Below are 13,908 nucleotides of genomic sequence, written 5' to 3' on the forward strand. Positions count from 1 at the left end.
TAATTGGTAGTTGTAAACCGTCCCGCGATTAGGCTAGGATTAAATCGGGGGATTTCTGGGTGGCGTGGCTCAAAGGGATGCAAGGGTCTATGCTGTGCTGTACCTCAACAAATCAATAAAGTCAATGGAAGTTGGCGTTCCATTAATTATTCACAAATTTTATATCATAAATTGTAATAAATTGGTTTTGAAAGCAAGTTGTTTACTGTGGCTCCTCCCTTCACCCTCCCCCACAAACTTTAAACTTTATCTGCTAATAACGTTACAGTAAACATGGGAACATGGGTGGCGGCGGGGGTGGGAATTGCTTTCTTTTCGGAAGTATAACATAATTCCTTCTATGATTCTCAATTGAAATTTAACCAAGTTCTGACCACAGCAGCAGGATTATTTATCAGTGTTACATTGAAGTGGCTTTTGCCTGTTTCATGCACTGTTTTCCTCAAGGCCACTGATGACATAACTATTAAATTACATGTTGGCCAAGTCAATCCACCTCTGTTTCTGGTCATATATATTGATATTCTACTGGAATAACCCAAGAAAAATTGAACTAGTGTCAAAAACTTCAAGATTAAGATCAAGAAAGGTATAGGTGCCGAAAATCTGAAACAAAAGTAGAAAATGTTGGAAACTCAGTAGGACAGGCAAAATTCAGTTCTGACTTTTAGTGTCAACCTGGTTTCTCTTTCCACAGATGCCGCCTGACCTGCTCCATGTTCCAAGCATATTCTGTTTTATACTCATTGGAAAATCAGAACTTTTGCACATATTCAGCCACAGCTCTACAGATTACAACAGGGAAAACACCTGTGCAGGTCACAGTTTTGAAGCACTGTTATTTATATTTGCAATGCTAACAGCTATCTGAATAGTATTTTAACACTTTCTCTAATACAAATAAGATAAAAAAAATAACATGGCTTCAAAAGGTCGGGATCGATCTGCCAGTGACGATAATGAATTTGTATCATTGTTCCAGACCATTTCTATAAACAGCCAATAATTTCGGAATAGAATTGTATTCTACTGTAAAATGCCCCTTTATAATATATTTCAAAAAAGAAACATTCTGTCCTTAAATTTGGGAAGAGATAACTGATCCTTTTTCAACTCTTAATGACAAATTAGGTAAATGCACTGCGTTACAGCCATAATTTGATTCAGACTGTCATCTTACACAAAATTACTTGAGTAATTTAAAAGACAGGACAGACAATCTACTGAGAGCTAAAAAGGGCTTAACTGTGATATTGTGAAAATAAGCTTAACGTATTTCTTTTTATAATTATATTTCTTGGATGAAGCATTCACAGAAGTGAAAAAAATCAATATTTAATTTTTAGAATGCATTAGAATTCAGTTTTATGTTTAATCTGTGGAATTCCTTCAAAGCTGTTATCTGCCCACTAAGTTTTCTTTCCCCTCTTGAATTCAATATGCATATCCCATCTGTTCCAGTGTCTGCAATAATACATCATTGATGACCTAAAGAGACACAGAATGCAATATTACTCAGAAATGAAACATTATGTAGAGGTTCCAGAGATAATCAGAGTGTGTTCAAATGGCCCTCCTACTTCCCTTCCTGTCGTTAATAAGGTTACAGCTACTCCCATTACCCTTGTTGTAGCTGTTACCTGACAGCAGTGTGAAGGTGACTGAATAAATCCCATTCTCCTTCCGTGCCTCACTGCCTTCTGTGTAAGTGATGTCCACCTGGAATTTAACTGGCTTCTGAAACACAGCTGGTCCCCCAGTGGACTTGTACTCTGCTCGGAAACTTGTCTGAGACATGACACTGTGACTTAGGCTGGGGATCTGCAATTCAGGAAATGAACACAGCATTAGTTAATAACAGAAATAGGCTTGAAATTCTTTAAGGATTATCACTGCATACAATGAAGAGTCAGGCACTTCAGACAAGCATGCAGGTGTCTTAATTTTTAAATTCTTTTAAATAAATTAATGCTTTTCCAATGGCAAAGCAGACAAACCAGCAGTCACTTTCAGAATATTATGTAGTTGGTACAAGTGAATACGCTTGAATGACATTCTTAAGCACCTCTGAGCTGAATTCTGTTCTAGTTTTAGAACTTTTCTCCTATTATTTTCATAGCACAAACGAAATTTAGAGAACAGGAGGACATCTTTTGATCCATCTTGTCTGTGGCATGCCTTTCCCATAGACACACAAAAATACCTCACTACTCCTTCTTTCTCCATAGTTTGTATCTTTCTATGTATCAATTGTTATGGTCTGTACCTTCAAATCATTAAACTAATTCAAAGAAGACATGGGAGTCTAAAATGTGCGTCTAACTTCGCGTAATTTAAACGAGGTGCACACATATCACATGGTAGTGTGATGACTTATGTAATTCACGTATTGATACATATAACCTGTAATTAATTATTGAAATGAACAACGCTTAAATCTCAACTATATATATATATATATTGCAAGCATCCACAGAATAGTAAATTTTATTCAGGCCTAAAGATTTAATCGTTGTGGAGGATTTCTTACTCTTGTTGGATAACATCCTTCCTGACAAGGGAGATCACTCTGCTTGGCAGATGAGATTTGTGGCTGTGAAACAATCTCAGATTTAGGGGCCACTTCCATGGCGGTTGTAGGAGTTGACTGAGAGGCTGCAGGAAGTGGTTCCGACAGTGGCAGCCACCTTCCTTCTTCTTCTATTTTGTACATCTTGGTCTTGGGAAGGTGCATTTAGTTCAATGGAGTATTCTCTTATTAATCCTTCCCTTACAACCTGATTTCTCCTCTTGCTTTCCTCATCCGCAACATCATCTAACAAATCCTATGTTTTCATATCTCCATTGACTCCAATCTTTTTCCTCTTCCACTCATCCAGCTGGGCTTTGGTCACTGCATCTACTTTTAGAAACAGCTTTTGTCTCCCACTTGAAGTTCATGCAAAACCTTAATGGACACAGCATAGGTTCTGATTCTTTATACTCAGAAAAGCCGAACGCTTGCAACTTTCCTGAAGCTCTTTGAACTTTCTTCCGGCATAAAACCAAGCTACATTTTGCAAATGGCTGCCTGTTTAACAAATCAGAAGCTTTCCCAGATATGTTGGCTACAAAAACTGTCGTAGTTGAACCAATTTCATGATTCCTCTGAGCAAGGTTTTTCCTTGGTCCAGTGTGCTTGCTAACCAAAGGCACAGAAGTTGGTACCAACACCTGTTTGCCCTCTATTGGGCAATGGTTCATGGAATACAACATATAGTTATGGCATCATCCAGTAATTTATAAAATTTAGTTTCAATTGACTCTCTTGCAAGGAATGTGGCATGCAACTAGTGGATGGATCTCCAATCAAGTTGTAGTTGTCTCAGCCAATCATGTCCCCACAATGCTGTTCCTCCTGTTTTTATCACATAAAATCTCTATGTGGCTTGTTGGTTATTGTATTTCACTGTCACTTATGTCATTTCAACAGGAATTACCTTTTTTCCAGTAAGTTCTTAGTTGGATATCTGCTGGCTTCAGTTTAGTACCTTTGAACTGTCACTCAAACTCATTTTGTGGAATGACTGAAACAGCTGAGCCAGTGTCCATTTCCATTTTAATTAATTTGCTGTTCACTTCTGCCAGAAGCCATATTGCTTGTCTATTGCGAATGTTCACACTGTAAACCTCAAGGCTACTTAATCTTGTGTCGCTCTCATCATTATTAGATTTTGCATCAACTGCATGCAGATAGGTGCTTTTTGAAACTGCAACTTGACATTGTATCTTTTTCTCTTCTCTGTGCAGTCCACTTATTTTTGCCTGTTTGATATACTCTGTGTTCCTGACTGCAATTCAATGTTTCTATTGATACAGCTATTATAACTGCTCTTTTAAATGCAAGTTGTGCTTCAGTTAGGAGCCATTTTTGAATGTTTTCTTGTCAAATTCCACCAACTAAACATTCTGTCAGTGCAACATTTAAGACCGTTACCGAACTGACAATGCTCAGACAATCTCTTCAATTTAGCCACGTACATCGAAATGGATCCCTCTTCTTTTTGATTCCACTTATGAAACCTAAAGTGTTCTGCAATCAAAAATGGTGTTGGTTCCAAATGTTCCTGCATCACTTTCCCAATATCAGCAAAGCTCATTTCAGATGGTTTGGTTGGAGCAGTTGAACCTCAGTGCAAACTGTATGCCTTACAACCCATTGCAGTCAGCAAAATTAGTACTCATTTCTCACTGGCTATTTCATTTGCTTCAAAATACTGTTCAGTTTGCTCAATATACATAAGCCAACTATCTCTTGTGGAATCAAACATGCCAATCTTTCTGATGCAGTCAGCCATTTCTGCTCATTTTAAAATGATTATTATCACCCAATATTCATTTTTATGAACCCTTGAATTCTTCTGTTTTCTTCTTTTTTAAACTCTATCATGCCTTTCCTTCCGAAGAACAGATGGTATGCATTTTTTTTTTAAACCATGAATGCTTGAGTGTGTACTGGGCTGTGGTTTTTTACTTGCTGCATTTTATTTAGTTCAAATGACTCGCTGTGCTTCAACAGGTCGGTAACTATCTCTGTTTCACTTTATAAATAGCTTGTCACCAATGTCATAGTTTGTAACTTCAAAACATTAAACTAATTCAAAGGAAGATATGGGAGTCTGAAATATGAATCTAACTTCATGTTCACTGTAAGTGAGTGTGATGACATATGCAATTCACATATTTATATGTATATATAACCCATAAGGAATTTTTGAATGAACAAGAGTGCTTAATTAAATATATTTACAAGATTACTCAAATATTACATAAATATAAAATTCCAAACCTTAATCACTTATCAAATTCTTCCTTATTGCCATTATTTCAGTTTTAGCCACATCCTGTTGATAAGCATCACGTTCTCAAACAACTGCTGCACAATTCGAATCCTCTTTCTTCTCTTAATGATGATTTAAGTGACGTCACTCCTCAGCTGTCAAACAGGCAGATGACTCACCATTCCCTGTATCATGCTGCTGCCAAAGACCAACTTCATGCCTTTATTGCTAGATCTTGCACTTAGAGGAACAAGTCTCACCTTGGCATCACGAAAGATCCAACACTGAATGTTGCCAACTTTAGAGCGTCAAGTGCATTTACATTGTGTTCATTACAATTGTACAGATAAACTCTGCCAGGGAACCCAATTTGTGTCCTGGCAGAGATTGGCTGTGTTATTGTCTCCTGGGTCACATACAGTGATCGACAACTCCTGAACTTCATAATTATGATTCAAGAAAGAAAAGCATCTTAATAATCACATTGATATAAGTTAGAGAATTTGTCTGTCTGGAATCTTTAGGCATTCAGATTTTAAAATGGCACTTCTCTGTCACTATGGCAGTGCTTGTGCAAGTGAATGAAAAACAGTTTCCCTGATTGTACTGAGAGTTTGCTTCTCAGTTCCCTTCAACAGCACAAGGTTAAAACATTCAAAAAGGTCTTAATCACCCTGTCCACCCACTGTATGTAAATGACACCAACAAATTGTTAAGCAGGAGAAGTATGTTAAGTTCGGACTTGAGGCATGAATTGGAACATTTATTCAGAGAACTCCCCGATGTGAAGTCATCTGCATTCATGTACAATCAATTTAAAATAATATTTTCTGAAAACTGTGACCTCCAGAGCCAGAAAGTAGTCATTATTCATGCCAACATCTCTTATCATTGCTCTCTTCTTATGAAGTTTAACAAGCTTTAATAATGGGAGTCAATAAAAGCACTGTAGAAAGTTAGCCATGGTAACCTCTAGTAACGTATAAGGACACTGCTTCAAACCCATGTTAAAAAAGAGCAGAACTGAAGTAACAACATCTTGTTTTAAAACGTTTCCAAGATTGCAGTGAAGGATTTAAAGACATTCATTCCTGCCTTCTTTGTATCTTTCCAGAATGAGAAGTATGGCAAGGAAGGTGCCTGTAACAAATGTAGCCTCTTCTGTCATACTGATGATATTCAGAGCTCATCAGCTTGAAATTGCCGGGTAAATGCAAAGCAAATGAATTCAGATTCTGGATTTTAGTGCAGCCGGCAGTGCCTGTGACCTCCTTCTCCTTCAATATTCTCAGTGTTGAGCCAGAAGTAACTCAAAATTATAGGAAGCTAAAGGCAGACTCAATTCTTATTTGACTCATCCAACTGAATGGGGGAACCTTCCTTCATTAAGAATGTAATGAAGGGGTGTATGGGGTGTCAGGGAGGGGTATCACCTCTGGTGGGGTAACATGTCGCGTCCTTTTCAAGGCGGTTAGTCCACCTGTGGTCCCCACCTGGCACTCAGCTCTCACCTGTGGCTCCCCGTAGCTGTTTGCATGCGACAGCGGCCACACCCCGGGCAATGGCTTCGACAAGCCAGCTAAACCAGGTGAGGGTAGCCGACGGGTCTCAAACCCTCGGTGAGATAGGGAGTTGTCTATCCCAGCATGTGAAGACAGACTCCGGCGGATTGAGCGGACGAGACCAATGGAAGGTCCAACGGTCAAGAAGGCGGCCTCTGCAAGCGTCGTGGAACGTGTAGAGCAGGACGAGACACAGAAGACGTCCTGGTCATCCACTGCGCCTAGTCCCATCTCCAGCCGTCTCGACTCTGTCTTGCCACTGGATCCAGACGGGAATTGGGAAGAGAGAGTGAGGCTGACGCTGCACAACTCTCCCTCACTTAAATCCAAGTCACGCGCTGGTCTCGACACCATCAATAAAGGTGTCGAGGTCCTCATCGATGTACGATGGACGAACAACAACAACAATGAAGTTAAGCAGTCTATTTTCCCCATTTTGATTAATATTAATGTTTTAAAAAATTACAAATGCACACAGATTTTTAAACAAGTTTTAACTTGAATTCATTTTTGACCATAAAAGACCTGCTACACGTATCTCATTGATGAGCTGCGCACGATAATACTCAATTCATTCAAATATTTAATTGGTGTCCTAGGCACTTATTCATACCACACAGTGAAATCGTTGGTGAAATGTGGTGATTTTCCAGCGAGGCCTGTCTGCAAAGATTTGCTGGCTCTCGCAGTTATGCATAACTTATGCACTCACGCCTGGAACTGAGATCAGAAGTCACTTCTGAATGAAGCTAGCTCCATCATAGGCACAAGCCACCTCACCATTGAGGACCTTCTCAAGAGGCGGTGCCTCATAAAGATGTTGTCCTTCATTAAGGATCCTCATCATCGGGGACATGCCCTCTTCTCATTACTACCATCAAGGAGGAGGAGCAGGAGCCTCAAGACCCACACTCAATCTTTTAGGAACAGCTTCTTCCCCTTTGTCATCAGATTTCTGAATGGTCTACGAACCCATGAACACGACCTCACTAGTCCTTTTTTCTCTCTTTATAATGCAGCAGTGCCAGTATTCATCGATCAGGGTTGTTTCCCATCGCTGTCCGTAAGGAGTCTGTCTATAAGGGGTTTCCTTTGGGTGCTCCAGTTTCCTTCCATATTCCAAAGATGTATGGTTAGCATTAGATTTAGTAAGTACTGTGCATGCTGTCAGTGCCAGAAGTGTGACATTTGTAGCACAATCCCCACTGATTTAATTTGATGAAAATGATAGATTTCACTGCATGTGTCAAATAAAGCTTGTTTGTTTATTTTTTATTACGATATACCGTATAGAGATTTTAAAAAAAAATGTCTTTGCAGTGTACTGCTGGCAGAAAACAAATTTCACAACGTATGTTAGTGATGCTAAATCTGATTCTGATCCAGGGTGGAGAAGATGCTTCACTGGTGACATGGAGTGGAAGGACAAACATGAATTGGGTAGGAGACAGGAAATGGGAGATAAAGGTGGATGGGGAACTATGAGGGAAAAGGGAGAAGATGAGGGAAGTATGAAAAGAGGTCAAAGAAGGAAGAGGGGATAGAAAGGCTGATGGGAAAGGGAATACAGGAACACCACTGAGAGTGTCCTGACAAGTTGCATCTCCATCTGGTATGGGAGTAGTCAAGCATCAGGCCAGACGTTCCTACAAAGGACTTTGAGAACAGCTGAGAGGATCATAGGGGTCTCCTTACCATCCATTGGGGATATTTATCAGGAGTGCTGCATGTGCAGGGGCCTTAGTATTATTAAAGTTCCCACCCAACCATTCAGCATCCTCTTGGACTTTCTACCATCAAACAGGAGACTCTGATGCATAAAAACAAGAATGGTCAGGATGAGAAACAGTTTCTTCCCCCAGTCCATCAGGCTTCTGAACTCCTTGCAGCATAATATTTGATGTGTCACTAGTTAATCTGTTCCAGTACAATATTTAATATTAATGCACTTTAGTTTGCTATTTATGTGTGATTCATCTGTAGATTTTATCCTTACCTTCATAAGGTATCATGTATTATGTGTACTACTGTGCTTTACATCATAGTTCGGAGAAACATTGTCTTGTTTCTATATACATTATATACACGTATATAGGTAAATGATAACAAATGAAGTGGGTAAAGGTAGAGAGGATAAAGTAGGGAATCTGAGGCAGGGCAGGAACAAGAATTCGCTGTGAAAGGAGAGAGGCAGAGTAAGGAGGAGATGGGAAGTGATTGCTAATGGGTGTGGCTAGGTGGGAGGTGGAACTGGATTATAAACCAGGCGGCTTGTGCTTTTCCTGATGTACTGTTTCTGGCCACTGTTTTTAATGCTTGCTGCTTTCTGGGATAACTAATGATTCCCTTTTCCTTTGGAGAGACTAGAAGCAGCCCCAGGCTGCTAATCACCAAGCCAAAAGTTGGAAGAAGATCAGAGGTAGTGAACACTGCCTTAGAGACAACTTGCTGTTTAATCCATTAGTACTCGGAAGCTCAGATTGTCAAAGTGTGGTTCTGTTGATGCGCGTACTGTGATGCTCAAATCTGCCGACACTCTTATACATGTGTGCCACATAATGCACACATTTTATCTTCTTCTTATCCACAAGTTGTCCCTTGGCACTGAAAATACTTCTACTCTGGTCCTGCGTTTCTGAGGCCAGTGCAAGATCACTATTGGGGCTACAAGAGGGACAAATAGAGCTTGATTAGATAGATGACTAAGTTGCGTACACCTGGTCTACACTCCTATTGGGGAAACAAAGTGCTTGTTACCTTTCTGGATGCTTGTCTAGTGGTTAAAGTGAGATAGGCTCAGTGGCAGGCATAAAGCAGCGAGAATGCTACCTCTTTAAAGGAGGTTCTGAGAACACCTTTGTGTTATTTCTGTCCCCCCAGAAGCCACTGCTCTGATGGAGTAGAGACCCTGCTTCAGAAGTCTCCTATCCGACGTGCAATTAGAAGGGTTCCCAACCACACATTTGCCTCCCGCCACCTTCTAATGAAGCTGGTTGAGCATGATCAGGGCTTCAGTGCTGTGGACATCACCCTGGGACAGGGCAGCGACTTTGGTTTTGGAGGATTTAGCAGAGATGGTGTTGGTGCCTTTCATCAGCGTTTTTTGTTTTTATATAATTTGCAATATTTCAATCAAAAAAAAAATCCCAGATTCAAGAGATCTGCACGATTATAACTGATGCAACCCAATGTTATTTTCAACACCTTTCAAAACTCCTTTACATTTATGTTACCAGGTTCCACTTCTTGATTTAAAGGGTTTGTGTACAGGTTGTGTGAAATACCATGAAAATTCTGGCATGATACCCACACCTGTTGCTAACTTGTTCTCAGAAATACAAAAAAAAATCATTGAATCTCATACATGAACAGTTCTTCCTGAAGGCCAAAATAGTAATTTATTGAAATGGTAAGAATATCTTTTGTATTCTGCTCTGTTATTATAGTGGCATTTATCCCAGTTCTTCGTAAATTTTACGAAGTTAACAAGATACTTGCTTGACATAGATGTTAGAATGTGAACACAATAGCCCATCGTTATTGTAACTCCTCCTCTCGAGAAAAGATTCTAGACATCCATTTAATGATTCTTCTTAATCGTGTATACAAGGTCATGATGCCATGCACCACGGGAGTTCGTGGCATATGCTCACATCATTTCACATCAATTGAACAGTTTTGTGCTGTGGGTACAAAACTCCTCAAGTCAGATTGCGGGTGAGAAGTTACCAATTAATAAGGGTTTTGTCATTAGAAAATAATTTTTCACATATTCTAGCCAAAGTAGCTAAACTTCGTGTGCTATATTTATTAATGAATGTAAAAATATTTTGAAGGTCATCAAGACAGCATCCACTTAATTGGCAGCAATGATGAAAATCTTAGAATTCCCCTTATATATTCAACAAAAGTTATTACTTACTGAAAGAAATGCATGGACAATGTCTGCCTTAATGGAACTCAATGGCTTGTCCTTGATCACCACAAATATCTGTTCTTCTTTGTCCAGATTGATGAAGTTACCAAACCATGATTTTTTGGCAAGTCTAAATAATTAGAAACAAATATTTTTATCATCAACTTCCGAAACATTTTCAAACCACTCAACAAGTCACCATTACTCATTATTTCACATGGGTTACCACAGTGCACGTTTGATTGAAGAGAACTTGGGTTAACTAATCATGCCATAAGCTGTTGGACAAGTAAAGGAAGAACTGTCAGCTTTTAACAGTTCCTCAATACATGTGTTAATGTGTCAGATCACAATTTGTCAAACCTATCATGTTATCAAAAGGATTTCCCATGGAACCAGACAAACATTGAAACCTGTTCTCATGCACAGCTGTGAGCAATTATTGTCAAGAAAATATTAGATCCCTGTTTCAAGAACATGATACTAAAAGATTGCGTAAATACCACCTATACCTGGACAGCTAAAAGACAGATTTGTTAATTAATGCATTTTATTCAGTCTTTTGTGCAGTGAGTCAACTGCATCATGTAATCTGAAGTAATTTTTTTCCTGCTTACAACAATTTGAAATTAATTTACATTTGCTAACCATTCAACTTATAACAAGGTATTTAAGATGCAGCTCAAAATTGGGCATCCATCGGTTATTGTGAGGCATCAGCAACAGGACCATTTTAATACTGCCACCATGTAGCTCGAAACACAGTACATTTCTTCACTTTTATACTTCCACTACTATTAAATCAATGGTTTAGTTAGAAATGTGGAACAATGTGCCAACTCAGGAAAGCCAAAACACAAGACTACCAAACAATGAAAAACAGTATAACAATAGACAGAGCCAACACTCGCAAAACCAATGAATCAGTTGAGATCTCTGCTGTCCTGCCATGTCCAGTCAAGAATGTTGGCACATAATGAAACAATTAACAGGAAGAGACTCCATTTAACATCTTCAACTCAAAATCAGCTAAGGCCAGGGTGAAAGCATGAAAATAAAATTTGAAGTTACCCATTGTTTTGAAATCCCGACAATTCAGTACCTGACTTACCAGAGCCCCATTTTACTTATTTGCTTTAAACATATTTCTGTGTTCCCTTTAAACTCACCAGTATTCTCTTTCTATGTAACTTGTAAACTCACTAGGTCCCAGTTTCACATACCCTTTGAACTCACCAGGGTTTCATTCTCATGAGGACTCTACAATCATAAAGGCTGGTGTTTCATCAATTTATAAAGAGAAAAAACAGTTGAACCCAAGGAACACAGCAGAGAAAATAGGCCACTGAAACATCCTGTCTGCAGCACTTAAGATACATTCCAAGTTAAAAGGAACTCCATCCAGGTGACTCTTCAAGCCTCATGCTGGCATCTACCTACTCTTGCCTCCATTTCTTATGTTCTTAGTCTATTCCCAACGATCAGCAAAGTGAAGTTAGGAGCTACTGATTGTGCTTTCAGGCAGCATTTACTCACAAGCAATTGCCCAGTGATGCTCAGTTTCAGAAGGATTACACAGTCCTAGACCTTAATACAACCCTGGACTGAGGATGACCAAAGGAGCTGATTCCAAGAGATAAGATAAAAATGACATTAATGCACAATTTGTGTTGATACTGGCCTTCAAGGTCTTTTGTCAAAAAAAAACAAAGTTAATTCATTGGGAAGATCATTATCAGGTGGAGCCTAACCCCATAATGTTTATTCAAACAGCATCTGCAGCATTTCAAAACATCCCAAAGCATTTCACAGGAGCACGATCAAACAGTGTTGATACCAGAACACCTAAAGAAATATCATTATAGCTTGATCAATAAAGTAGGTTTAAAAAGACATCTTAAAAGAGAAAGAAGGATGGTGACCTGAGGGGGTCTCGGGAGAAAATTCTTGAGTGCAGAGAAAATCAAAAAAAAAAATTGGAAATACTCAGTACCTCTGTCAAAATGATGATCAATTGCCCTGACATTAAATCAAACACACCTTCCAGGGATTTGGATGACTTCACCTTTATAGCTGGTGTAATGTGGATGTCTGGCCTGGTCAGATGTTTGAATAATTGCTGATCATTAAAAGTGGACGAGGACCTGAGTCACTGCACAGCATGGAAACAGGACTCTTAACCTGTCCATAGCAACCAAGACTCCTTCCTGAACTCTTCCAGTTTGCCTGGATTTAGCCCCTATCTCTCTAAACCTTTCTGATCCAAAAGGTCTGGGTTGGTCTCAGCCATGATCATATTGAATGAGGAAAGCTTGAGGGCACGTCACAGGAACTAGCCTCTCCTCCATGGACTCTGTCTATACCTCGGCAAAGCAACCAGCATAATTTAAGACTCCACCCACCGTGGACTTCTTCTCTGCTCCACCCCTCACCTCCCCACCCCCGTTAGGCAGAAGATACAAAATCCTGAAAGCTCATACCATCACCCTCAAGGACAGCCTCTATCTTGCTGTTATCAGACTATTGAATGGTTCGCTAATACAATAAGTTTCACAAACACGAGAAAATCTGCAGATGCTGGAAATCCAAAGCAACAAAGACAAAATGCTGGAGGAACTCCGCAGGTCAGGCAGCATCTATGGAAAAGAGTAAACTGTTGACGTTTTGGGCTGAGACCCTTCATCAGGACTGGAAAGAAAGAGAAGTCAGTGTAAGAAGGTGGGGGAGGGGAGAAAGAAGTACAAGGTGGTAGGGATATGTGAAACCAGGAGAAGGGGACGTGGTGAAGTAAAGAGCTGGGAAGTTGAGATAAAGGGCTGGAGAAGGACAGGAGAGGACAGAAGACAATGGAAGAAATGGAAGGGGGAGGAGCACCAGAGGGAGGTGATGCGCAGGTAAGGAGATAAGGTGAGAGAAGGAAACAAGAATGGGAAATGCTGAGGGGGTGGCAGTTGATGTTCATGCTATCAGGTTGGAGGCTACCCAGACTGAATATAAGGTGTTGCTCCTCCAACCTGAGTGTGGCTTTATCTCCACGGAGAGGCCATGGTCTAACATGTTGGAATGGGAACGGGAAGTAGAATTGAAATGGGTGGCTACCAGGTGATTCCTTTTTTTCTGGCGGACCAGATTCTCTCAGTTTACCTTGTTATGACCTTGCAACTTCTTTTACCTGCACTGCACTTCTCTGCAGCATAACACTTTATTCTGCATTCTGGCATAAAGAGGTCCAACATACGCTGAGGAACAGCAGCTCATCTTCCATCTTGGCACATTGCAATGGAATTATTTAACTTCAGGTAAATTGTTTTGACTTCAGGAAATTGGCCATTTCTGTTGTAATCATCCCTGTGATATTGGCTCACAGTTTTTTTTCCTCTCCATTGACCTGCTGGGCAACTGTTACAGCTCTGCATTTTGCAACTTTTGCATTTCTTTGTATTTTCCTTCTTTAATTCACTCATTTCATAAATATTGCTCATTTTCGCTCCCTCTAATGATGCCCATTAACCCATTGACTTCTACAACTTCGACCTAAATGGTTAACTCTGTTTCTCTTTTCCATACATTGCTGCCTGACCTAGCTGATCCCATCATTTTATGTTTTGAT

At 39.8% G+C, this 13,908-nt stretch overlaps 1 protein-coding gene across 1 annotated transcript in view; it reads right to left on the reverse strand.

Moving 5' to 3' along the window:
- LOC134354260 (serine/threonine-protein kinase BRSK2-like) overlaps nucleotides 1-13,908 on the reverse strand; it is a 1,028,846-nt gene that overhangs the window by 77,452 nt on the left and 937,486 nt on the right. The window contains 2 exon segments of the mRNA XM_063063164.1: nucleotides 1,641-1,821; nucleotides 10,305-10,428. Of these exon segments, the coding sequence (XP_062919234.1) occupies nucleotides 1,641-1,821; nucleotides 10,305-10,428 (305 nt within the window).

This window comes from Mobula hypostoma, chromosome 11, assembly GCF_963921235.1.
Source record: "Mobula hypostoma chromosome 11, sMobHyp1.1, whole genome shotgun sequence".
NCBI classification, from domain to species: domain Eukaryota; kingdom Metazoa; phylum Chordata; class Chondrichthyes; order Myliobatiformes; family Myliobatidae; genus Mobula; species Mobula hypostoma.